The following is a 25,044-nucleotide window of genomic DNA, read 5'->3' as shown; positions in this document are numbered from 1 at the left end:
GGCACCGCGCGCAGCCCCAGGCGCAGCCCCCGAGCCCAAAGCCGGAGAAAAGTCAGCTGGGAAAAACAAGACGCAACTGGTCCTGTCCTTGCTGAATGCGCAAGTTAAGAAAGTGACTTCAAGAGTACTAAACCAGTATTTTAAAAGTAGGTCTCACACTCATTCATAGGACACTACAGTAAACCCTATTTAGAAGGCTGGACAGGCACACACCTCCGTGGCAGCCGGGTGTCCAGTCTCTCCTACAGCTGCAGTGACAGTAGGGCCTTTATTAAAAAGGACAGTCCTTTATTTCAGAAAGCTGCCCTTTAGATTTATTTCTCAAAAACTCACTTTTGTCCTTTATTTGGGTCATTTAACAGTCTTGGTCTAGAGGTTAAGGCAAAGGCTAGAAACCAGGAGGCTGTGAGTTCTAGTGCCGCCTTAGGCCTGAAAGCTGGCTGGGTGACCTTGGGCCAGTCGCTCTGGCTCAGCCCAACTCACCTCGCAGGGTTGCTGTCGGGAAAAGAGGAGGAGGGAGGAGTATTAGGTATGTTTGCTGTCTTGAGTTATTTATAGAAATAATAAAGGTGGGATAATTAATTAATTAATGCAGTCTTACATTCAGGCAAAAAAATATGAAAACTGAATTGTCTTTTTAAAATACATTTATATATACTGTTTGATTTCAGATATTTTTATTAGAATATGTGTTTTTGTGAAGATTTTCTTGGATTTGCTCTCGAATCTTCCTTGAAGAGAGAATGCAGTCCAGATATATCTAAATTTATAAAAAGGGTGCAAAAATCGCCTACCCACAAACTTTGCTCGCCTAACGACCCACATGTATCTCTTTCAGTCATCTGTAGCTCCTCAACCAAATCAAAGGACACAAAGAATGGATTCAGTTACAAAAAAGATTTTATGTTGTATTTCCATTCATTAGGAGTGCCTTTGGGCTATTTTTAAACAAGAGTTTGGAAGGCTGCTACGGTTTAATGGCAGATGAAAATGAAATTAATATATTTAATTGAGATACTCATACCAATATTGCAAATATATATGTATATATCACATTAATTTTATTACACATACTACAAAAACAGATGAAAATTTAAGTATGTTACATACCTCAGGTAAAAAAAATTACAGAAACGTATGTAGAAAAGAATTTGATTTAAGTGCAGTTAGGAGCTATTGTAGCTGATACCACAAATCAAGTCCAAAGGAAAGTTAAAAATATCATCCAAGAGGTAGTTTATTCCTTTAGTGTGCTTTTTACAAGATATATTTCCACACAGATAAAATTGAATTTGTACACTACTTCAGTAAATGGCATTAGAACGTGCAATAAGCTTGAGGTATACAGTTCTATTTCTAAAAAAATTATGTCAACATTAGAAAAGAAAAAGGCATTTCAAACATCCTTTCTTACTAAAATTGCATCATTGAAATTGCATACAAATACCAACATTTCCTATTAGGAGAATAAATTTTTAACATATGAAAAAATCATATTTAAGTGGGGATCAAGCTTTGAAAGAAAAACCTCTGGAAAGTTTATTGAATGGTTATGGCACAGAGAAAGACTTCCTAGGATATTTACATACCAATTTTAACAGTAGATGTTTGGGGTCAATTTATACTGCAAACTAAAGTAAGAAGTGAAGGAAGAGCACCAGTTTGTAATCTCCACACTTTAAGATTTGTGTACACAGAGGTAAAGCAGCTCACACTTGTGAGCACAAAATCAACTTGATCAATGGAATTCAAAATGCTCAAGTAGATCAAATAAGTAGATACAATTCTCCAGAATGGGAAAAAATATAGACAGACATACTATAACAATCCTTAAAGTTCTATTTTTAAAATGCCCAAATTTCTATGTAAGACGTCATTAGTGTGTAAAACAACAAGCTGGAATTAAAATAATAATCTAGTTTAGCACCTTCTGGCAGAATTCAGTGTATCAGCTTCATATTGGTGAAGATTTTCTCCTCAATGTCTGTTTGTCACAGGAGCTTACAATGTAAAACATGTTCATATGCTCCTAAAGGAATACTGAAAATGTAAGAAACATTAAGGAAAATATGTTTTTTTAGTTCAAGTACTATGAAAATTGTGTCAGGTTTTAATGCTTAACTAGTGTAAGATTTAGGTATCTGACTTTACACCATCTCATATTTTGAGTCATACACTGTACAGATAGTCCTTGCTTACTGACCACTTTTCAGCGACTGCACTGAAAAAGGAGACTTACAACTAGTCCTCGAAGTTGCAGCCATCACGGCATCCCCACAATCTTGATTCAAGCATTTGGCAACCATCATGCATTTATGATGGTTGCAGTGTCCTGTGGTCACATGAACGCCATTTGGAACCTTCACAGCTGGCTTCCGACAAGCAAAGTCAATGGGGAAGCCAGCAGGAAGTTACACATCACGGTCACTTGATGTCGCACTTAATGACCACAAGTGGTTCATTTAATGACTGCACCTGTGACTGACAAACTGCGGTCGTAAGTTGGGCATGGTCATGTGACATTTCACTTTACAACCATGCCACTTAGTGATGGAACTGCAGGCCCCAATTGTAGCTGGTAAGTGAAGACTACCTGTAAAATGAAGCAGATTGTGGAGATGAAGAGGAAGTATCTCAAAACCATTAATTTCCCATCAAGTTTAAAAAGTGTCATTAACTTAAAAAAAGACACACAAATAAGTAAGAAAGCCCTGGCCTGCATACTTTTCGGATGAATATAAACCACACGTTCACTGTTATTATCAGTACCTGCAGTGTTTGCATCAGTTCAGCATCTATCTAAATCCAGTTTCTACAACATTTAACAGTGAACTAAAGACTCCAGGGGAATGAGCAGACAATGCTAAAATTGTCTCCATAGATGGAAAGAGGGGTTTAAGTGCAGATGCAGTCTTTCCTTATCAAAGTCTTATCTTAAGCATGAGCAATGAGTGTTTCACTTCAAAATGGGCGTTTCCTCAGCTGGGTTAACATTTCCTTCCAGCCAGGAAAGCAAGGAAATATTATTAAGTGGCAAGCAGCTTTCATCCCAATTGCCATTCACTGGAGGTAGTTGATGGGAGGAGTGGTGGAAGGTGGGTTCATGAAGCAACGGTCCAAAATGGTGCTGTATCTAAGACCAACTTAGAAACTGACATCATTGGTAAGTCTGTTCCCTGTGTAGCACCTCATCCCATCTCTTGTATTAAGTAATACTGGAGGTTTTCTGGTTAATAATGGAGCATCCTCAGCTCCTTCCACAGGCATTTCGCACTATCCTAGCAAGCCAAGGAAGGCAAACCAATGATTCCATTTCTGTATTAGGTGGATGACTTGGCCCAACAATAATTTCCCAGCATGTGCCATACACTCACCAACTACAGTAGTGTCCTAAGAATAGTGTGATCCAGGGCAAGTTATGTGACAGCACCCTACTGCTTACATTTGGACAATGATTTGGTGGAGCATCTGGTCTTCATCAAGATCAACTTCTTCCCATTAGACTAATGGCTAACCTTCCCCTCACTTCCCAAAACACCAGCAGCTCCAGAGAGGTGATTTTAGGAAAACATTATCCATTTAGCTAATGTTTATGTAGGGGGATAGCAGACAACATTCAAAACAGACAACCACTTCCCCTACTTTTGAGGTTCTGAGACAAAAAATATAAGGGATCAAGGGATAAAATTCCCATACTTTCCAAGGGCTGAGTCCCATTGTTCCTTATGGCTAAATACTTAAAATATTTCAAATTTTGTCCCACCAGAACGCAACTCACTTCAAATGTTCTGAGCGAAGATACCAAGCAGGACTATCGTGCTCCAAGCTTGGAGCTAAATTATTTTTCCATTGGATGTTCACCCCTAATTCAGAGCTGCAAAGAAAATTTCAAAATCTGGTTTCATTTTCTTTAAATGAAAGTGATAAAGAAGCAACCTTGTCCTTCTTAGACTAGTTTGGCTACAGTATAATGCTTGGATTACCTTAAACAGATTTAAGTTTAATAACATTTTAAATCTTTTCATCTTCATTTAGGAGGTCTGAAAAGTCTTAATCTAAGCAGTTTGGCCAAAAACGGAATATATGTAAATGAAAAAGAAAGGATATCATGGCTTCAGTCTTCAAATGATGAAGTAATTTCTTTAGAGGAGGATAGAGACACAGGGATGGCACACAGCCCAGCATAACTAACTTATGTTTGGCTCTTGTAATGGCAACATTAAGACGTCTCCAATCCTTCAGAAGTTCTCCAACCTATTATTTTAAAAAAAGGGAAGCACAAGGTGTGCTCACAAGTTCTCAATTAGTTTTAAATGAGTCGAGTACAATCATTCCTTTGCATAGATCTCATCAATGATAACCTTAACACCTGAAGAATGGTGACCATCTGCTTCATTTAAAATCAGTATGATTTCTTCCATATTATTTAAAACTCTTCAAGCACAAGTGGCACTCCACTCTTCTAACACATCACAGATTGTAATTTTTATAGAGTTAATCAAATGTAAGCAACTTTTTTACATATTGCCAACTTTTGATGCTAAAAGTGATGAGCTATGTTGGTGAAAAGTTGTAAAGAAATTAGGAAAATCACCCAACATTCTTCCATAATGAATCCTGCTGTTGATTTAGTGTCCATATTTCATGCGTGTATGCTTGGATTCCTCCTGTGATCTCTTAAATTCATTAATTCTAAACAATTAAAATGAAGGTACAGGATCACTCTTATTTAAAAATGTGGGCATTTGCTGAAAAATTGATACAAATTATTTTGAAAATCCTTACAATTCAAGATAAATGTATTCAAATCTGGTCAAATCTTTAGCATATTAATGGTTTTTCTATGAATTATCTTCATTTGTACAAATGTTTTTCTGGGTAGAAATACTGAATATAGATGTTTTAAACGACTATATTCATTCTTGAGATTACGTGATGTTATCATACACATTAGTGCATATACAGAGCACATAACTCCCTCCCAATTTTTTGTTTTCTTTTCAGTTTTTTTTCTCCCTTAACTGTGTTTTACTTTTTCATCTGTCCTATTGTGCCTATTCTTAAAAGTTTTATATCCAGCTAACATTTCTATCTGTTTTATTTCTAAGGTCAAGCACCACTGCAGATGAAAGTGGCATGCTGAATTTTCTTTCAATTTGCTTTGCCAGCTTACAACCAAAGGAAAGCATCTCTGATGTACAGGGTGTTGATACAGAAACACACACGGATGAGGTTAGTAGGGTTACACCTACTTGCCATACAGTCTTACCCACTATGCATTTGGCTAGCATGCAAAGCAGACTTCTGTACATATGGACTCTTCAAGCAAGGAGAAGAAAACCTGGGAATCTTAGCTACAAGAAAATAACCAAAATAAAAACCAGCCCTGATCAAGAACAGGGCCTTCTCATAGTAAGATCCAGACTAGATTTCTTGTAAAAAAGAAAAAAAAGAATATCCTGTACTAATTACTGCTCCACCTTTGCCCTCTATCCTACCTACTAGCACACGCATCTTTTAAGCACTGCACTGTACATAAGTTAAATGTTGAACTGGACAACAAATCTAAAATGCTTGAACTATGAACAAGGATATGATTCTATAGTGTTTACTCACATTCCCATGCACGTTGTTTCTTGCAAAGGACACTATAATTACACTCTTATCTCTCCCCTGGTATCTGTCCACTGTATTTACTTCTACATCGTTGATGTACGAGCTTGCCATCAAGTCAGTAATTATCTTCAACTGATGTCTATATGGAGATATGACTCCAATATCTGATGGTTTACAACCAGCCTAAAAAAAGTAATCCCAGTGTTAAACTATAGAATCCCACGTGGCTATGGCAGAATACATTCTAGCAATAATCCCTTTAGGAATTTTAGGAAAGACAAAGTATAGAAATGCTTTAAAAGGATCATATCCTATTGGTTCTGTCCATTGATGATACAATAGGCTTAATGAACATTTCCTCTTCTAATGCCCTCTAGATCTGAAGCTTTACAGTTTAAAGTTACTTAATGCAAGATGGTAGCTACTAACTGATATTTAATGGATAGTTTTGATTTTAATGCAACATTTATTCTTAGATATCTTCAGTCCACCTTCTGCTTTTATCTTCTCCTAAAGCTGTGGTGAGCAATGTGAGGTCCACAGGTTGTACTGCTAACTATGGCAGCACAAGTTACTGCCATTAAAAAAAAAAAGCAATAATTGAGATTTCTTAAGCTTCCCATTAGCTAATTTAATCTGTAACTGGGGAAAAAATAATAATAGAAGATCTGAAATTGCCAGCCCACTTCTTTCTGACATCATTCCCTTATTCCTTGCAACTGAAATAAGTTAAGGAAATAAAATGTGCCCTCTGGCTACAAAAACTATGCCCACTCATCCTAATAACATTAATTATTTGTATATTTTCCTCACATAAACGTTTTAGCTTATTCATCACAGAAATGTATTTTTGTTGAAAAGTATCTCAAGATAAATATTTATATTTATATTTACTGGGGTATACAGGCATAGGTATAAGTTCTTCGAAAATCATCCGGAACCTGTGCTTTGTAACACACAGCACCTCCTTGCCATTCATTAAAGCAAACTGACTTCTGTGCAAGCTGGAAAAAACAAGATCCTGCTGCTTTAAAGAATCCACTCATTAAAGTCAATGCAACTCTTGAAGCAGCAGCTTGTAGTGCTGTGTTTGTGCAAAATCTGAAGCTGTTCTTTCAAAGTGTTTTTGAACTCTTGCATAGTGCTTTCTACTAAGAACAAAATGCAGTGCAAGGACTGCACTTTGTGAACATTACACCCCCAGTCGTGAAACTTCAGTGACTTCTATTTTAGTTCTAGATAACGTGGAGGTTAATCTACTATGCCTTAAACCAGAGGTGAGCCCCTTTTTCCACCTGAAGGCTCCTAAAAGAAGCAGATTAAGCTTTCAGATGCTTTATCTGCATCTAGATATCAACCTCTCTCCCCTGCACCCCAACAAACGGAATGATACTTTCAATGGGAAGGAAGAGGAAAAAAAGCTGGTTCCCCGCAGGAAGAGAAGGCAAACTGCATTCTTGCTATCATTCTACCTCACCCCAGCAAATAAGAACAAATTGCCGGTTATTCTGCAAACAAAACAGATTTTTAACCACTTGTTGCTAGAGGAAATTAGAAGCTTGGATTTCAGGTGGGATGGATTCCAAGGGACAAACCCAGCCTGCAGGCATAAATCACCAATCACAGGCACACCCCCAAAACAGAGGGAGGGCAGGCTATCTGAAGGACCCCCCTCTTCCAAATCTCCTGACTCTTTTCAAGAGCCCATGCGAGCTATTCAAGAGAAGTGAGATGAGCTCTTTCACTGAGTTATTTCAAAGAAAGCAGCCAAGCTTGTGTTTTTTTTCTCCCTATTTTTAAATTATACATTCTGAATGTTTATCCTTTTTTTGTAATTTTTTTAAAAATAAATTTAAATATGACTTTTGGACAACCCAACAGAATCCTAGGAAGAAAAAGGTGCAATTCATAAATTTAATTCTTAATTAAATGAATAAATGATCACTTCTCTTGTAGTTCTAGCCACCACAATAATATACTTGTGAATGCAGAAGAGTCAAAAGTGCCACCTGACAAAGTTCGCAAGGCACTGATGCAATTCCTTAATAAAATTCCGAAAAATACTTTGTGAACATTCCAAGAGATCTTCCCACCTGAGCTAGGAATATAAACACATCGATTCTTTCTAAAGAGTCTAGATGTACCTTTCTATTCTCATTATAGGCTGCAAACCTTAAAAAGGAAGATGTTATTAACAGAGAAGGGTTGGGATTTGGTTGTGTTGTCTGTGGGCAGCCCTTGGCAAAAGCAGCAGCTATATGGCATTTACAGCACAACCTCTGCAAGTCTCTGCTCTGCAGCCTGCAGAAGAGGCAGGAGGAAAGCAGCAGAAGACCATTCAAAAGAGGCTCCCTTCTAACCCTCCAAACCATCTGTCCTGAACAGAGGCCACAAAAGCAGCTGCCTCAAGTAAGTACAGGTAGTCTTCACTTACCAAACGCAATTGGGACCAGCAATTCCATTGCTAAGCAACACGGTCATAGAGTGAAACACTACGTAACTGCCCTAGAATTACGTCATTTCAGCTGCTGTCATTAAGTGAATCACCACAGGTCATTGAGCATGTCACGTGACATGACTTGCGACTGCCCCGTTGACTTTGCTTGTCAGAAGCTGGCAGGGAAGGTCACAAAGGGCAATCACTGGACCACAGGACACTGCAACCATCGTAAAGGCATTCTGGTTGCCAAGCGCCTGAATCACAATCACATGACTGCAGGGGCGCCGCAACAGCCATAAGTTCTTCTTTTTCAGTGCTGGTGTAACTTTGGACACTGAACTAGGCAGTCAGTAAGTGAAGACTACCTGTATACCTCTTTATTTAACAAGTATTTCAAGATACATATTCTAAGTAATGGTAAAAAGCATATCCTTTTTCAAGAACATTTAAATAAAATCTCCAGTGTTAAATAAAAGAGAAATACCTTTAAAAACATGGACGTGAGGAAGAATACCAATCTGGCTTCAGTCATGTTACTTATACCACCTTTTTCCGTCTGTTCTGGGGCTGCAACCTGGATTAAAGACCAATACCATATATCTAAATCCACAGCACCGCAAATTGCAAGCTGCTTGTTAGTTTAGAAAGACTAGATTGAGCAATATCAAAAACTGCTGCATGTAGATTATTTAATTAGGCCAAAGGGGACAAACTTTACAGTAATGCCAGAATTGGAATTGAACATTTGGACATTTTCAATCCACTTTTAACTGAACTGTTTTCAAGGGAGAAAAAGGGGGTAAATAAAATTCAATCTATCAAGGAAAATGGAATAGGAAAAGGATAGGATAGAGGTTCCCAGAAGGAAGAGAGCAAAAGGAACTGATAAGGCTGTTGGGGTAAGAAAGAGCTTTGCCCTGGACGCAAGGCAGGGGAGGCACGGGGCACTCTGCCTTGCTCGAAGAGGCAACACCATATGGTCCCCGCCATTCGTGGGTGACGGAAGTTACAGCCAACTCCGAGAAGCCTCCTCACATTAATTTCGCAGCTTCAATTTCCTGAGAAACAGAACAAAACCCCACATCAAATTGTTTTGTTTTGATGAGAAGAGAGGCCCAATAAAAGTTACCTTTTCTGTATTAAGGAAACAAACAGGATTATTTGGATCAAGTGTTTCTTTTAGCCACGTTTCTGAAGAATACTCTTCCAATTTCAGTTTTTTTAAGTTTGGCAAATCAATTACAGCTTTGGACACCTTTTCAGAGCCACATTCCAGTTTACCGTCATACACCAGCTTGTTACTCAATGACATAATTTTACTAAAGGGATTTAAAATGAAAAAAAAAAAGTCAGATTTGACCACTCATGTTGTACAGTGAAACAACAGTTACATTCTTACCCACCTGTTCATTCGGTACTGGACAGTCAGATGCACAACAGCGTTCTTGTTTTGTTCCAGTCTTTTGAACAAACTTTCACTCATGCCAAGTTCTCTGCAATAACAGTTCAGTCAGTGGCTTGCACATAGCATTGCTAACAACCAGTATAAATTCCTGTAGCATCTCTTCCTGCCTACCTTGCTTCTGGATTTTGCACAAGTGGAGGCAACTGCTGATGGTCTCCCACCAGCACAAACCGAAGTGAATAGAAAAGTGGGCCAAGGCAGATGGGCTGGCTAATCTGAGAAGCCTCATCCACTATGCAGAAGTCAAAACATTTACGAGTGAAGATCGGATGGTTTATTCCCATGCATGTTGTTGCAATGACTGGCTAGAAAAAGATGAGAAAGGATGATTATATTTTAACATGAATAGATCTCTTTTTTAAAAAGACATTTCAACACTGAATCAAAAATGCATCCATTCAAGTTCAAACAATGCAAGATCGCGCACCCTATACAAGTTATTAAATGCAGTTCTTAACTTGATGTCTCTCTGCTCTCAGAATTTGGGATGAAGCCAAATTTAATTTATTATTCAAGCTGTCTATATAACTACCTCTTTTCCTACCTATCTTTTAAGTAAATTGGTGGCAGGGAAGCAAAGTTGATCAGAGCTGAAGATGAAAGGTAAGTCTTTCTCTGCAATCATTCATTAGTCCTGGAGTTTACGGAAATTTAAATGGTAAGATGCCATAAATTTGTTGGTAATGAAATCTGAGAATTCCTTTTCATGTTGTAGAATATCACAGGCTGGCCAACCTCTGCATTCTTCAGACAATTCTAATCTCCTTAGATCCTCAGGAACATACATTTATTATCTCACATGCAGATCCTCCCTAAGCGAACAGGTTCCATGTTAAAATTTGCACCACCTGGTGGCAAAGTTTCCCAATTACAGAGCCCAAATGTGGCTTGTTATTTGCAGGGATTCTTTTCCAGCACAGCAACTGTGGATAACAATACTATAGATCCCAAGAACTTGAGAAATGTAGTTTATGAGTGGGCAAATCTACTGTATCCCCCTTTTGCATATGCGTAAAGGAAGAAAAAACAGCCCCCAAACTGCAGATACATCAAAATCTTGGATACTGAGATTTATTCTCTTAAGCAGTGAAACCATGCAGAATGGAGCCATGGCTAACAAAGCCCCTTTGTACAATCATGTATGTCTGCATAATATAAAACAAACTCAAGAGATGCAACACCTTTCTTGAAAAACATGAATGCATCTTTCTTGTTAATTTGATTAAAACTGATAGGACCTCTTAACTAGAACATAAGCATAATGAAATTAAAACATTAATCAATGTCATCACCAGCACAAACTTCCTGGCAGAGATTTTTTTGGAAGGCTAGACGCCTGAAAGTCATTCTCCTTACTTGACTTTGGTACAGCTCCTCCAAGTGAGCCACAGTTTTAATACACTTTGATCGGCAGATCTCTTCTTCTGTAAACCTCTTTATGTCTGGATGAACCTTCTGAGCTCTTCCCAGCCGCAAAAATCCTACTCTGAACTTTGCTAACTTTAGAAGGATATTGTCAACCGCCGTGTGGGTAAAACTAGTTAAGAGAACGCTGAAGCCACAAGCATAAAGGATCCGGACCTAAAATGTGGGAAAGACAACCAAAAAAGCCATTTCAATCAGTATTTTTACCTTAGTTCTCCCGCCCTGATTCCCACCCCACCCCAGATAAGATGACAGCAGATCAGAAGGCATCACCTCTTACATTCAGAAAATGTTTCTTTCAAGAAAGTCTACAGAACTCTACCAGTCAATCTCACCCTAGTCCATCCCTGGACATTTCTCACTTACTGCCATGCACATGTGCAGCATGCGCAGAAATCAACACTTGACATACAGATTTCCTCCACACTGTAGGAAACCTAGGTTAAAGCATGAACTCTGTATTCATGTCTCTGGCATGTAAGGGAAGGGGTTCTATGCACTGTAGTTCAGGGATGATCAATAGTCAACAGCAGTGATTGCAGTGGGCAGGTTACAATGCATATCAGGTGGAGGGTAGGGGAATACCTACTAAATACAGGTAGTCCTCATTTAGCAACTGCCTCATTTAGTGACCACAGTTACAACAGTGATGAAAAAGTAACTTCACACACGGAGTTGCTGGTCCCAACTGTGTTGCTAAGGAGGACTACCTGTATATTAAACCTATTTTAGGGCTTATTTATTGTTTTCCATCTTAAAGTGACAAAAACACTATGTCATTAGTTTTCAGCAGCTATAGTTAGAGATGGCTCTGAAGGCCAAAAAAAAAAACCCGGAATTAAAAGCCACATGACACCCTGGGATTGGATTGTCCATTCTGATGAAGACAATGAAGATTATGGGGTTTAGGTGCATTTATGCCAACAGGAGGCAGCTAGCCTATATGCCCTGACATGTTTTTGGAATTGCCTTAGTGGAGAGGGTTCTGAACACCCCTATTGGTAAAATACTAAGTAGCTACTGAATTCATACACGCTGGAGGTATACAGCTCTGAGATTTTCAATGATTTAATTGTCAAGAATTCATTGCTTCAACCAATATCATAAATAATGTCCACATTAAGAATATCATCACATCCTGGTTTGTTTTGGTAAACAATCTTCATGTTTTGGAAGCTACAATTTCATTAACAGGATTTTATCAAATTTACCTTAACATTGGGTCAAACTTTTAAACAAAGGGGCAATTGCTAATCCTGCTTCAAAGCTACAGTCTTATACAAAGCCTTACCAAAGCACATATCGTCGTCGTCTTTCCTGTTCCAGGCATACCAACAATAAGGGTGTAATCCTTTGAAAGAAGAACTTGTTTCATTGCTTGTTTCTGGGGTTTATTCAAGCCTTGGATTTACCAGACAAAGGCAAAAGTCATTAACTCTGCATGTTAACTAAAATTGTACTTACTTCTTCTCTATAAACAAGTGTTTGGATACCCATGTTAGAACATTACCATTAAAAGTCCATTTAGTCTTTGTTCCACATACAGGGAAAATGTACTTCAGTCTAATCCTATGTATGTTTACTCAGTTCCATTGAATACAGTATGTCATTTCCCAAATAAGTAGACACAAACGTTCAGCTAGAACAGGCATGTCTGCGGGGGAACCAAGGAAAACCATTTACCTAATAAATGGTTTACCCTAATAGTGAGCCCCCAGACTTTCTTTCTGTTACCCAAGAACTGAACCTGGAACTAATTCACTGCTGTCTTCAACATTCAGGGTCTCGTAATCACTCACGTGTGGTACAAGTAATACTTGTTCCATGCAAAGACAAATTTGTAAATTAAAAGTTACTTCTGTTCGTTTTTCCGACACTTATATTTTCAGTAAATGCTCATTAAAAAAAATGCTTGGGTTGTTCCACTAGTAAAAAAGTGCTTGCCAGCTAGTATCAGTTGGAGAAATACCTGTGGGCTTATTTGCAGTTACTTTACATCTGAACACTAAATCCTAAAAATTGAAAAAGGAGGAGAAAATGTAAACCACCATAAAGAAACTGGGCAACAGTTGGCTGTTTACGAGAAATTCTAAGTGCTGCTTCAGCCCAGAAAATTCTGTATACTAATACACTTAAAAGACTTTATGCCAGCACAGAAAACTACCCTTCTTCATATAGTATTCATAAGAATTACAATCACTGGTAGATGAACTTGGAATTTCAAATTCTAGGTCTGCCACTAATTCCCTGAATAGCTTTTCAATAGTGTGACACTGTAAGCCCTGACAATTCTTTAAGATACGCCTGATTATGAATATTACTGCACGAAGTGTAATTGGTATAGTTTGTGCACTGAGCCTATTGTTGAAGATGTAAAGATTCTGATATATTTTTGTCACAAGGATTTGCAACTAAATTTTCAGCTGGAAGACATTAATTTACTGCTCTGGAAATGTCAGACTTTTACTTAACTACTACCAGAGTTTTTTTTCCTTTAAACTTTTGTCCCCTGTACCTTTCAGAATGTTTGCAACAGTCTCCTTCGCTTCTGGAGGAAGGACAGAACTCAAGTATTGAACGAACTGTGGCTTGTAGAAGTCTATTATTAAGTTACGAAGCTTTTCGCTGAAAGAGGAGAGAGAGAGAGGATGAAATAGTCACATCTGGAAATATTTCTAAGAGTAATGTTACTTGTGGAAATAAAGACCAGAAAAATACCTGGCAGGAGTATTTTCCATTAATTTAGAAAGATTTGCTAAGGGGGCATCTGTGCCAAGTGCTCCTTCCTCATGATCTAATCTATATACCGTATCCCCAGGGAGATGAGATAAGTTCCTGAAATACATTAAACAGAACCAGTAAAATTCCAGAAGTTCAAATACCTCCTGCCCATACAGAGGATGTATTTTAAATCTAATGGCCATTTCAACTATGATACAGTGGCATCTATACAAGCCCCATTTCTCACCAGGAACACATCTCACCCTAACACACAAACATGTCCATTTTGGCAAAACTGCATAAAGTGTCAAGTACAACCAGTATTGATACTTATGAAACAGCCTTTTCTAATCTCAGTGGCAATTCACACTGAAGCCCAAGAACTAGCTTAATTAAAACCACACAAATACAGCTTTCAGTAAGGCAAATATGCAAGAACCTATATACTTAGGAAGATCTGCCAGTGTCACAGTAAACAGAAATATCACTGTTTATTAACAGGACACATGCAATCTTCTTTTGTAATTAGAAAATGTTGCTTTTATGTCTGCTTTTCTGAACTCTCAGTGGGTGAAATATAAATGCAAGCAATACGATGCAATCAATACCTATCCAACAAGCAGGAAATTTTGGTTCTGTTGACCTCCTGAATATAGCCGGTAGATAAGCCAAGCAAACTGCTGTCTTCGCCACTTAGAACAACTCTGTCCCCAGCCATCAAGGTTGCAATTGGCGCACAATCATCTCTACGCTGGAAGCAGTGTAGATACTGTCCATCTGCAACTTTTATCACCTTTCCCATTCTGATCATATTTCCAGTGCAGTCCCCATGTTTTTCTCTACAAACATCAAGAACAAAGAATAAGAGCAGTTTTGGATTTCTTCCATTAGGGAAAAAGCCAGCCTATAGCATTTTCTCCTTCTTACTCTAGTGTGTAAAATGAAGTTTATAAATGAGCTTACAAAATTCACTGCCAATCCCTGTTTTATTCTTCGTCTTACCTTTCTGCAGCAGACATCATCCATATATTTTTACACCCTTTTTTCCCATCTTTATACTGTGACTCCAAAGTTAGCATTAGATACCAGAGATGGAAATATTCCAAGTGAGAAGGCTTCAAATGCCGGGTCTCTTTTTCAGCAGCAGCCACCATATCCAGAGGAATTAAGACATCTTTCTGTTGTTCTACAGCCCTGAAACACAACTGAACATGAGTCCTGCTGAAAAAATCTAGGTCATGTGATTTCTGCTTCAACCCTCTATTACATGTTTCCTTAAACCAAACGAAGAATGAGCCTTAAAATTATGGTGTCAACTATTTTGAACTAAGGCACACCTTCAAATAACCTCTTTAAAAGAAACTTACCTACTATAAAGCATACAGTTCTGCTTCTGAGAGCAATAGCTACATGTTTGACTATCATTAATCAAAGTGGGTAGAGAGGCAAGCTGGGTCTTGTTTCCTGTAGCAGATTTACACGTGTCGTGAATTAAATAGAAGGCCAACTGATTTCTTAGTTTAATCAGTTCTGCAAAGGAGAAAAACAGAAACAGGTTCAGACACTCAAAGTGCACGAAAAAAAATACAGGAGAACTTGGGCACTTAGCATATTCCAGGACATGGATTAGCCCTATGAATTCATTCCCCGCATTCACCTGAAAATGAACAAACTATTAAATACATTTCCAACATACCTCAAATCAGCCTCTTTATTGAATATACTTCTGGGGGCTGGTGGGACAATCTTGACAGATGCAGGATACAGAACGCCCCCTGTAAGGTTGCTGGACTGGTGGCCAGTAGGCTTCTGGGCCCAATTCAAAGTACTGATCGTTACCTTTAAAGCACAGCAGGCACACTCCTCTGATATCTCAGGATCCCTTGCCAAAACTGAATCTTCCCATCTGGTACAAACACCTAGAGAGGGCCTGTTAGAATACCCCCATCTTGAGAGGTACACAGGGTGCAGACTAGGGAACAGGCCTTCTATCTAGTAGCCCCCACACTCTGGAACACTCTTCCCCCAGAGATACGCTCAGTCCTCTCTCTTGCATTTATCAAGCAGGTAAAAACTATGTTATTTCAATGTGCTTTTAGCCCTAGTTGATTGGGGAAACTGATCACAGGCTTTTTAATAATTTGTACTAGGTGTTTTTTTCTATAGCTCTATTCACCACCCAGAGTTCATCAGGATTCAGGCAGCCTACAAGCATTGCTAAACAATTCAATAAACAAGTAAGTTCTTCACATTACACATAAAATTATATTTGCTTTTGATCAAAATGCCTTGCAACTGAGCAAATGAGCAACATCTTAAAGAGGACAACATCAAGCATTAAAGGACGGAAAAGAAGAAGATACTCGGAAATGTCATTGCCTAATAGGGCCACAGCTTTAGATATTTCCAGCTGCCACATAATGCACTTCAATCCGATTCTGACTCAGAATTGTGATAGACAGTGCGAATACAACCCAACTAATCTTGGGTTGTCTAGGGATAAGCAACCTGAGGTCTCAAAACTGCAGGTTGTCCTGGAATCTGTTTAAAGCCCCCTCCAACCATACCCATTAAAAGCTCTTAAGAAGGTGTCTACTCCATTTTCTCTGCTACATCATTATATGTGTTTTGTTCGCATACCATGTGTTGGAAGTTTAAAAATGTATTTCCTTTTATAACTGGGTTCAGAGTCTGTTTTGTTTTTTGGCATAAGACACATTAATACACAATAGCCACTATGAAGGCACTACAATGGAAAGATGGGGGAGAAAATATTGTAACTATACTCCCATGTACATATTTTTGCAAGCACAAAAGTTACCTCTCCTATCCATACGACTTCCTGCTACAGGAATCATATTGCCAGTTTTCAAATACAAGAGAAATCCACCTTCGGGATCAACTCGCCTTGCTTGACACAGTAAGGAATACAAAACTACCTGAAAAGATATTTAGAACAATTAAAACCAAAAATTAACCATAGAAACAAACTGAAGATACTTGCAACATTTTAGTTTACTGAGAAAGAACTTTAAAAGCTGTAGTCATTCAATATGCTATTTCGGTGAACATAAAAATACTCTTCTGGCATGTGACCATCCTAAGATCATCAAATGCAGAGGGAAGTAAATTCTAACCCCAGTAACAGTCACATACAATTGCATCAGATGATGGCCCCTCATTGCATAGATGAAAACATGTAAAGTTGTCTTCTGGCCAAAAATGATTCCTGGTGACTTATGCAGACCCGCCCATTTAACTTCCTTCGTCTTGCATGAAAAGCCTTGTATGAAAATGGCCTCTTTTTTATTCTTGGAGCAAATAGGCGGGCAAATGGCTGTGGCTTGCAAATCAGAGAAGCGCCACTATTTACAACTGATGAATAAGTAGATGGACTCATAGCCCCACTTGGGAACCAGAGGGCTTGCCTATTTGACACATGCTTAGGATAGGCAGGAAACCATCATCTTGATGCAGATGAGAGAGGAAGTTACACTGCAGGTACTGGCTAGATACATGGCAACCAAACAGGGAGGAGGCAGCAACAGCAGAAGACAGACTTCTAGATAACTGGCAGGAAGGGGGTGGCAATGGCAAATAGGGGGAACTTTGCTTTGGCTGTTCCCTGTAGCTACAGGGGAATAAGACAAGGTCACAGGCCATTATCTTCCTTACCCTTTGGTCCTAGATACACCACTGCTGAGCAGAAGAGGAAGGAGATATGGATGGCATCAATAGAGAAAAAGCAGGCGAGGACAATGGCGTGCCTACAAAAGTTGGCAACAACTGCTCAAGGGCCTTCATACAAAACTAGGGAAGAGGCATGCAACTATCAGTCTGTATAATTCTGACCCAGATCATGAGCAGCAAACCTTTGGCTTTCTAGAGCAGTGTTTCTCAACCTTGGCAACTTTAAGATGTGTGGACTTCAACTCCCAGAATTCCCCAGCCAGCCATGCATAGCTGGCTGGGGAATTCTGGGAGTTGAAGTCCACACATCTTAAAGTTGCCAAGGTTGAGAAACACTGCTCTAGATAGTTCTATGCTACAATTCCCAAGGTTAACCACAAGGGATCGGCACCCAACTTTCCACCCATAACTTTAGTAAAATGGATTGTGTAAGCATTAAAAGCTGTCCAGCTATTACCTTGCCCAATAAATCAGATCAAAGACTAGCTTATCATCCAAACTTAGTTTTCTTAAAAAGTTGCCACCATCTTCATAGTTACAAGGAACATCCCTACCTAAAAGATGTTCTAACCATTATGTCAAACAGTCTGCACTAGCTGGCTGTTATATATGGCACAGTTCTCTCTTAATATCTTGCTGAGAACATCAGGTGAAATTTCCTGGCTCTCTTCTCAATAACTTCAACTATTAAGACCAAAGGGAATTTAAGGGAATCATGGAAATAAAGTGCCATTCAATCCAGAGCAGAAGAAAGAGATTATCTACAAAATGATTTGCAATTAAGTTATAATAGGCTGCTCCTGGACCATGGATTCCTTCCATAATCTGATATTCTTCAGAGGTGCCAAATTTCCAACAATTTCCCTGCTTTACAATTGCTTTTAACAAGGAAAATGCAGGAGATACCTTTTATACAGAAGCAAAAACTTCTTGATTTTTCCAAACAACAGAGCACTAAGCTAAGGCTTGCAAACAGGTGATTATAAAAGCTTTTTAACATCCCAGCACAGGTCTGCTGAACAGATGCAATATTGGCAGAGCAGTAGTGTTATTTTGTAACATCACCATAGAATATAAGCTATTCTATTTGGCAGAAGGAATATTCTGCCAAATTTGCCCTAACCACTTGATGTGGACTCCTCCTTCTGAAAATCAGAGGCTGTTTCAAGAGTAGTCAGTGGAGGATCATCCATTACACCAGCTGCAATAAAAATATTATAAAACTGTGCTGCAGTGCACTGTTCCAACTACTTTTTTAATGTATTCATTTTCTTTAGATTTTCTTTATTTAGAATTCTTTAGATTCCATATATATTCCAGTGTACCTGACTCCTATGCTCAACAGAGTTAGACTCCTTTCCACTTTTAAGCTCCAGCGGCATTATTCTGGTCTGAGTTTTAGATCTTTCATGAATGGTTACTCCAGCTGTAACATCAATCTTGCCCTTCAAGCCAACCCTGGGACACCAGATATTCTCTTCAACATCCAGGATTTCTGTAACTTTGATGGTATAACAGGACTTATCTCTTAGCCTATCACAAAACAAATTGTATATGTTAATTGAAATTGTTAACCTATACATTTCCTGAGGTATATAATGAAGAACAATTAAATTCCTGGAGAGACTTGCATTCCTCCTTCAACAGAAGGCTGAATTAATTAATTAATTAATTTCCCAATTTCTATCACCGCCCATCTCTCCCTAAAAAGGGGGACTCTGGGCAGTTATATTACTTTTAACAGAATGCATCTAAACAACGTAGGCTATTATTTGTCTGTGTTTAACTCCTAAATATAAAAACACATCTGCATAAATACTTCAGCACTTCAGCAAACAGAACCAGCCTTTTCCGAAAGTCACAGCAAAAATAGGAAGAGTCTGAAAAAGATGCAAGCAAATTCCTTCTGGTTTTTGACTATGAAACATAGCTCTCCTACAATGTCTGCAAAACTACCAATAATAGAAGCTTGAAAATGTGTTGTCTCTGGATAGTTCAGGTGATATAATAGAAGCGTAACATTTTGTATAGCACTGTAGTGATTTTGCTGTTGTGATTTGCTTACATAATTTATAATTAAAGAATAAAGCACAGTTCAGTAGGTTTATGACACATTAAGCTATAATACATGCAGGCCACATCATACCTCATGATTTAAAAAGCACAATAGCTGGATTCACACAATATGCTAACAACCAAACCACAGGATAGCTTAGTGCAGCCTTTCTTAAAATGTGGTCTGAGGACCCCTGGGAGTCCCCCAAGACCCTCTCAGGAGTCCGTGAAATCAAAATTATTTACCAGATATTAAAGATACCTGCAAACATTTAAAACAATGTCACTCTTCTCACTGAGAAACACTGTTTTAAGGTGTGATAAGATTACTGTTACTGTTCAATTAACAATTACTTACGGTTTTAACTGCATGGCATTTTGGCTGTGTTTGTATGTATAGACTTCTGCCCATTTAATAAAAGATGGTAAGTATTCATCAATCTCACGCATTATATCATTTTGCTCCAGATTTAACTGGTACCTTCAGGAGTGAAAGAAGGAAAGGATGTTAGAAACTGGACAGGAAAGATTCTTGGGCTTTTTATTGTTTAGTGAAAAGTCACCTAGAAGAAATTGAAAAGGGGCCAAGACCACAAAATAATTTACAACTTCATTAAATAAAATTAATTTGTGGCCCTGGCCCCTTTTCAATTCAAATGAAACCCAGTACAGTTAATAATAATTTCTGAAGGAACTCAAGGTTTTGGGGTGACTACATGGAGACCTGGGTCCTTAATATATAGCAGATCAAGAAAAGGGGGAGAAATAGAAATGTGAACATCTGAAAAATATTTTGGCATACATTCCCAGTCATAATAACAAGAAGGAAAATGCTTTACTATTGTAAACTGAATTGGTAACTGAGTTGCTCTGCTGGAAACCTGATTACACACCAAAACCTTTTTCATGAAGTGAACCTTTGATTCACAGCGTCTTTCTGTAATGCACATACTGAGTTCTAATGAAACAGCATTCACATGGTCAACTACAACAGCGATCCACAACAACACAGCACAAACTAGTCCCCACAAAGTATTAAAAGTAAGAAAATATAGTTCTTAAATAAATTGTATATTGATAACTCCTTACAGTTCTTTTAGATACTTTGGTCCATGAACAGCTGAGAAAGCAATTTCTTTCAGTTTCTCCCAAGTAAAATTTGTTCCTGCTTGCTGGAAAATTTCATGTAGAATTGTGCCTATCAGCATTGCACGTGAACTACGCTCACACCTCTGTAAAACAAAACGTCACTCTGGAAATATTTGCAAAAATGTGTATTACATATCAATTAATCTACAAAATTCTGCGGTTCCCTTACCATGCTCATACTAAGGCTGCAGACCTATACAATTACTGGTTAGTAAGACACACTGAAAACAATGAGAACTTATTTCTGAGTAAAGATGAGTAAGGCTACACTTGAAATAATCCAGGAAAGTTAAGACTAGAAAAATATACAACATATTGCAAAAAGGAAGTGAAAAAATAAAACAACTAAGGAGTGAATAAACTATCTTAAATTACAAGATTATAAAGACTGTTTCTTATTTGAATATTATCTTTCTACAACTTGTCTATTATTCTATTTGTCAATCTTTCTGACTATAAATGACTGGTTAATAAACATCTGAATGTGCATTTTTACCAATATAGCTATCTACATGTCTCCAATAATGCTGTTGTTGGCTTGTCCAGTAGAAATAAGGAAAGAAACACATGTAAAGATGTCTGTTTTGTTACCATGGAAAGAAATATTAAGAGCCTTATTGCTGATTATTGGAGCACAAAGAGTTTTTACTGGCCCAACCATATTAAAAAATAAACTCCCATATATTCTTTTTAAACAAATAATATGAGAGCAGCCACATCGCAAAGTTATCAAGACAAGACAGACTGCCACACGTTTTAATCCAACAAAATCTCAGCTGTCTTGGCAAATGAAACGGACTGCCTGCCTCTACTGCATTATAAAAGAATCAGGGTCTATCCCCTTAAATATACAGTATACAGAAGTAACAAAAGCATTCAGAAGATCTCTATCCTCATAGGTTTACCTGTGAAGTAATAATATATGATGCATCCATTCAATTAAATGCCATTTGAAATGCCAGCAAAAGAATCCAACCAATAAACCAGCACCGTTTTTTAGCTAAATTGTAATTTATTTATGATAAAAAAATACTAAACATGACAGATGTTCTAAAAATCCAAAAACCCAGTATTGTTTTACTTACCCGGAACTTTTCACTCAGTACAGCTCTCCTCATGCACTGAATGCTCTTTGACACAGTGGTGCCAGAAAGTAGCACATCTGGATACAGAATTAAGTATCCTGAATCTGCATTTATTATCCAGATACCAGAATTGCACTCTCCTTCTAAGTGAATGATATCTCCAGGCTGAACTGGAACAGAAATCCTTTAAAAAAGATAGATCATAAAGTCAGCAAATATTTTTGGAAATGAAAGGAAAAATAAGGAAAAGGAACTATGATTTCTGTACATGGTCCACGCCCTCTCCATCTATGTATGTGCATATTGATCCACACATAAACAGTAAAAAGAATTTTCTCTTTGCTCCCACTTAGTGGTTATGTGGATTTTTGAAGTCCAGAACTGCTAGCCCTAACAAGATCAGATAGCTCTTTGGATAAAAGGTGTAGATTTACCTGCATTCAATGGTTATATTGATTTGTTGATGGTGGTTCTGTTCTTTTACCTCAGCTGCTCATGTGTGTGTGTTGTTTTTATAGTTACGTGTTTTATTATGTTTTTAATTGTTGTTAGCCACCCAGAATCATGAATTTGAGATGGGTAGCCAAATAAACTGAAATAATAAATAAAGCAGACAGAGTGTAGGTAGTGTATCATGGATATAAAATGAAAAAATACCAAGTGATGAAAAACTAAATTAAGTATCATAAATACTACAAGGGTGGTCAAAGGAACTGACCATCATACTTTTTCCAATTTGCTTATGAGTTCACATATTGAACCACAAGACAGCTAATCAATCATATTTTAGGCTGTAATTTTGGGTTACGCTGTGTGAATCCAGCCCTTGTGCTTAGCTTATTTCCAGCATGCATAAACACCCCCAAAATATAGTTAATTAGATAATGGGAGGGTTAATCAAGGGTAAGTATGTCATAGGAACTATTAGAAAGTTTCTATAAAATGTTTCCCTGCCCTCTTCCTGTAATTCTTAGAAATTTACCACAAAAGTAGTTTTTCGTGTTCTGAATGTAGTTAGAAACCTGGCAGGTAACATCTACTACATTTGCCCAACACTTACCAGTCATCCTGAAGGATGCACAACTCTCTGTCTGAATCGTCAAGCAGAGAAGAAACGATTGTCAGACGTTTCTCAAGCCCTTCGTTATCCTGGATGTGTACAACACAGTATCTGTTGTTCAAACCTCTGCTGAGTACAGTATCCGGGAAGCCAATCATTTTCTTTGGAAGCCTAAAATTATTATGCATACATGTTTCACATACAACGGAATAACCATACACGTTTTCTAACAGAAGGACCAGGGTGTCCACAGGGATGTCGCTACACATTAAAAAGGGGCAAAGTTTCTAGTCCTGTGGATGTAGCTGCCCTCTTGACTTTTTTGCCCCCTTGAGAAGGATTCGAGATAGGATTTCAAATGAGATCTACTATCTCATCACAGGTTACAGCCAAAAGGTCAAACCCAGGAGGGAACAGTTACATTTACTGCTGTTCTTCACTTTCAACCAACGTCCAGGCCATCTCTGGCCTAATGATATATATATATTTTAATATCATCTGACTTGGCTCCATTGGTAACCAGAGACATCTGGATAATGCTATGGGATCCCTTATAATTTGAAACAGAAGAACCGAGCTGGTTCTCTGAGCCCACCCATACGGTACCACACATTATCACCCTCATCTAAACCACAATCAAACCACGGAGCCTTTAGCATTTTAAGCCGGGGGGTCCCTCGCACCCCACCACCCCACCGAGGCGCTCTCAAGACCGCGCGTCAGCTCCAGCCGCAGCCCGAGGCGACCACCTTTCCGCCGGCGGCTCCTCCACGAAGCTTCTTTCCATCAGCTCCTCCAGCGTCGCTCCGTCCAGCCCCTCCAGGGCCTCCTCCCCTGCCGCCATGCCGAAGCCCAGGCGCCCCGACTGCGAGAGCCCGCCAAACCCGCGCTCGCCCGGCCTGGTCGAGGAGGAGCTCCCTTTCCCGCCTCTGCGCGCGCTTTGGAGGAAGAGGCGAGGCCGTTCCACATCCCTCTGCGACGGCGGAGTCGCTGCCTCTTGCGAACGGGGCTGCCGCTTGCTCGGAAGATGCTCCCGCGGGCAGCTGAAGGAAGGGGTTTTTGACGGCAGGAACGATTTTCCCTTCCCTTCCCGCCGGTTCGTTCAGTGCTTCAGGGCCACCGCCTGTGCGGTGCTTGGATGGAAAGCCACTAGGAGATGTTAGAAAAGAAGGCCACTGGATGCAGACCCCTCCTGGGTTGGTAGTCATACCTCTCTGTTGCGCATCTGGAGTGGAGCTCGGCTGTTCCTTTCTTGCTTTAATGTTTTTAACCACTTGTAAGCTGCACAGAGTAAGTAGCTGGGAGTGGGGCAGCATCTAAATTTAATAAATTGAATTTCCTTGAACCCAGACAGTTGGGCTACTTCACTTAACCATGGTGGGTGGTGGGAAAACAGCCAGGGAAAGAGCACAGCAATGTGGCTTACTTGATCTTGGCTTAGCACAGTGTTTCTCAACCTTGGCTGTTTTAGATGTGTGGACTTCAACTCCCAGAATTCCCATCTGGTATGGCTGGCTGAGGAATTCTGGGAGTTGAAGTCCACACATCATAAAAGGGCCAAGGTTGAGAAACACTGGCTTAGCATATTAGACGAACCCAACCAGTGTACAGTACTGTAGTTTTTTCAATACACCACATGACTTAAGAGCTATACTAGTCCCCAATTTAAGAACGAGTTCTGTTCCTAAGTCTCAAGTCGAATTTGTATGTAATTTACCTTTCTATGCATATAAAACACTTAAGAAACACTTCCAAATACACTAAAACACCTTAAACGTAATAATATACAAAGTATTATTATTTAGCCCAAAACATTGTACTTAACTCAAATTTTTAATATAATAGTCTTTATGGCAGTCCGTTCTTTACAAGGAGTTGTCTGTGAACTGGGATGTTCTTAAAACGGGGGACCTGCTGTACGTAGAAAATTGGTGAGGCTTGGTTCGCATATTACACTAAGCCTGTGTTTCTTAAACTTTTTGCTTTCAGAACCCTTTCCCACTTTTAAAAATTATGGAGGACCCCAAAAGAGCTATTGTTTGTATGGGTTATATTTATCAATACTTACATTAAAAATTAAAACTGATGCATTTATAGAACATTGATTTATTGAATCATGTAAAAATAACTATTAAACCTACTAGATATTAACATAAAACATTTTTCATGAGAAAACTCTATATTTTTAACAAATTAAAAAAAGAGTAGAATGACAGTTTTAAATCTTTCAAGTATCTTTAATACCTGGTAAATAATTTTGATTTCACAGACCCCAAGAGGATCTTGGGGGACCCCCAAGTGTCCTCAGACCACATTTTAAGAAAGGCTCCACTAAACT

General features: G+C 38.7%; 1 protein-coding gene across 2 annotated transcripts; it reads right to left on the bottom strand.

The window, feature by feature from the left end:
* Window positions 1-1,231: 1,231 nt before the first annotated feature.
* DNA2 (DNA replication helicase/nuclease 2) lies at window positions 1,232-23,602 on the bottom strand. Of its 2 annotated transcripts, XM_063307550.1 has the most exons (21): window positions 23,456-23,601; window positions 22,707-22,877; window positions 21,647-21,830; window positions 20,502-20,644; window positions 19,771-19,893; window positions 18,683-18,890; window positions 16,489-16,606; window positions 15,035-15,197; window positions 14,670-14,861; window positions 14,276-14,506; window positions 13,665-13,781; window positions 13,462-13,571; window positions 12,238-12,347; window positions 10,878-11,102; window positions 9,633-9,826; window positions 9,460-9,549; window positions 9,186-9,375; window positions 8,541-8,630; window positions 5,617-5,799; window positions 4,108-4,254; window positions 1,232-2,048 (listed from the first exon to the last, which is right to left on the bottom strand). In XM_063307550.1, exons 1-21 carry the CDS (start codon window positions 23,548-23,550, stop codon window positions 1,992-1,994), a joined length of 3,141 nt encoding a protein of 1,046 aa, XP_063163620.1. In that variant the 5' UTR covers window positions 23,551-23,601; the 3' UTR covers window positions 1,232-1,991. The 2 variants fall into 2 exon arrangements, with proteins under 2 accessions (XP_063163620.1, XP_063163619.1); XM_063307549.1 differs by lacking the exon at window positions 1,232-2,048 and having other exon boundaries at window positions 3,105-4,254; window positions 23,456-23,602.
* Between the last annotated feature and the right edge of the window lie 1,442 nt (window positions 23,603-25,044).

Source organism: Candoia aspera, chromosome 6 (assembly GCF_035149785.1).
Source record: "Candoia aspera isolate rCanAsp1 chromosome 6, rCanAsp1.hap2, whole genome shotgun sequence".
Taxonomy (NCBI): Eukaryota; Metazoa; Chordata; class Lepidosauria; order Squamata; family Boidae; genus Candoia; species Candoia aspera.
This window is presented reverse-complemented; position numbering and strand designations above follow the sequence as displayed.

Bases quoted from the DNA above. Each gene is read 5' to 3' on its own strand.
- DNA2 (XM_063307549.1), bottom strand. From the start codon at position 23,550: ATGGCGGCAGGGGAGGAGGCCCTGGAGGGGCTGGACGGAGCGACGCTG. The intron at 18,891-19,770 runs GTAAGTAATTGT...GTTTTGTGATAG, and splicing joins AATGCCATGCAGTTAAAACC to GCTAAGAGATAAGTCCTGTT. The intron at 9,550-9,632 runs GTAGGCAGGAAG...CTGTTATTGCAG, and splicing joins GTGCAAAATCCAGAAGCAAG to AGAACTTGGCATGAGTGAAA.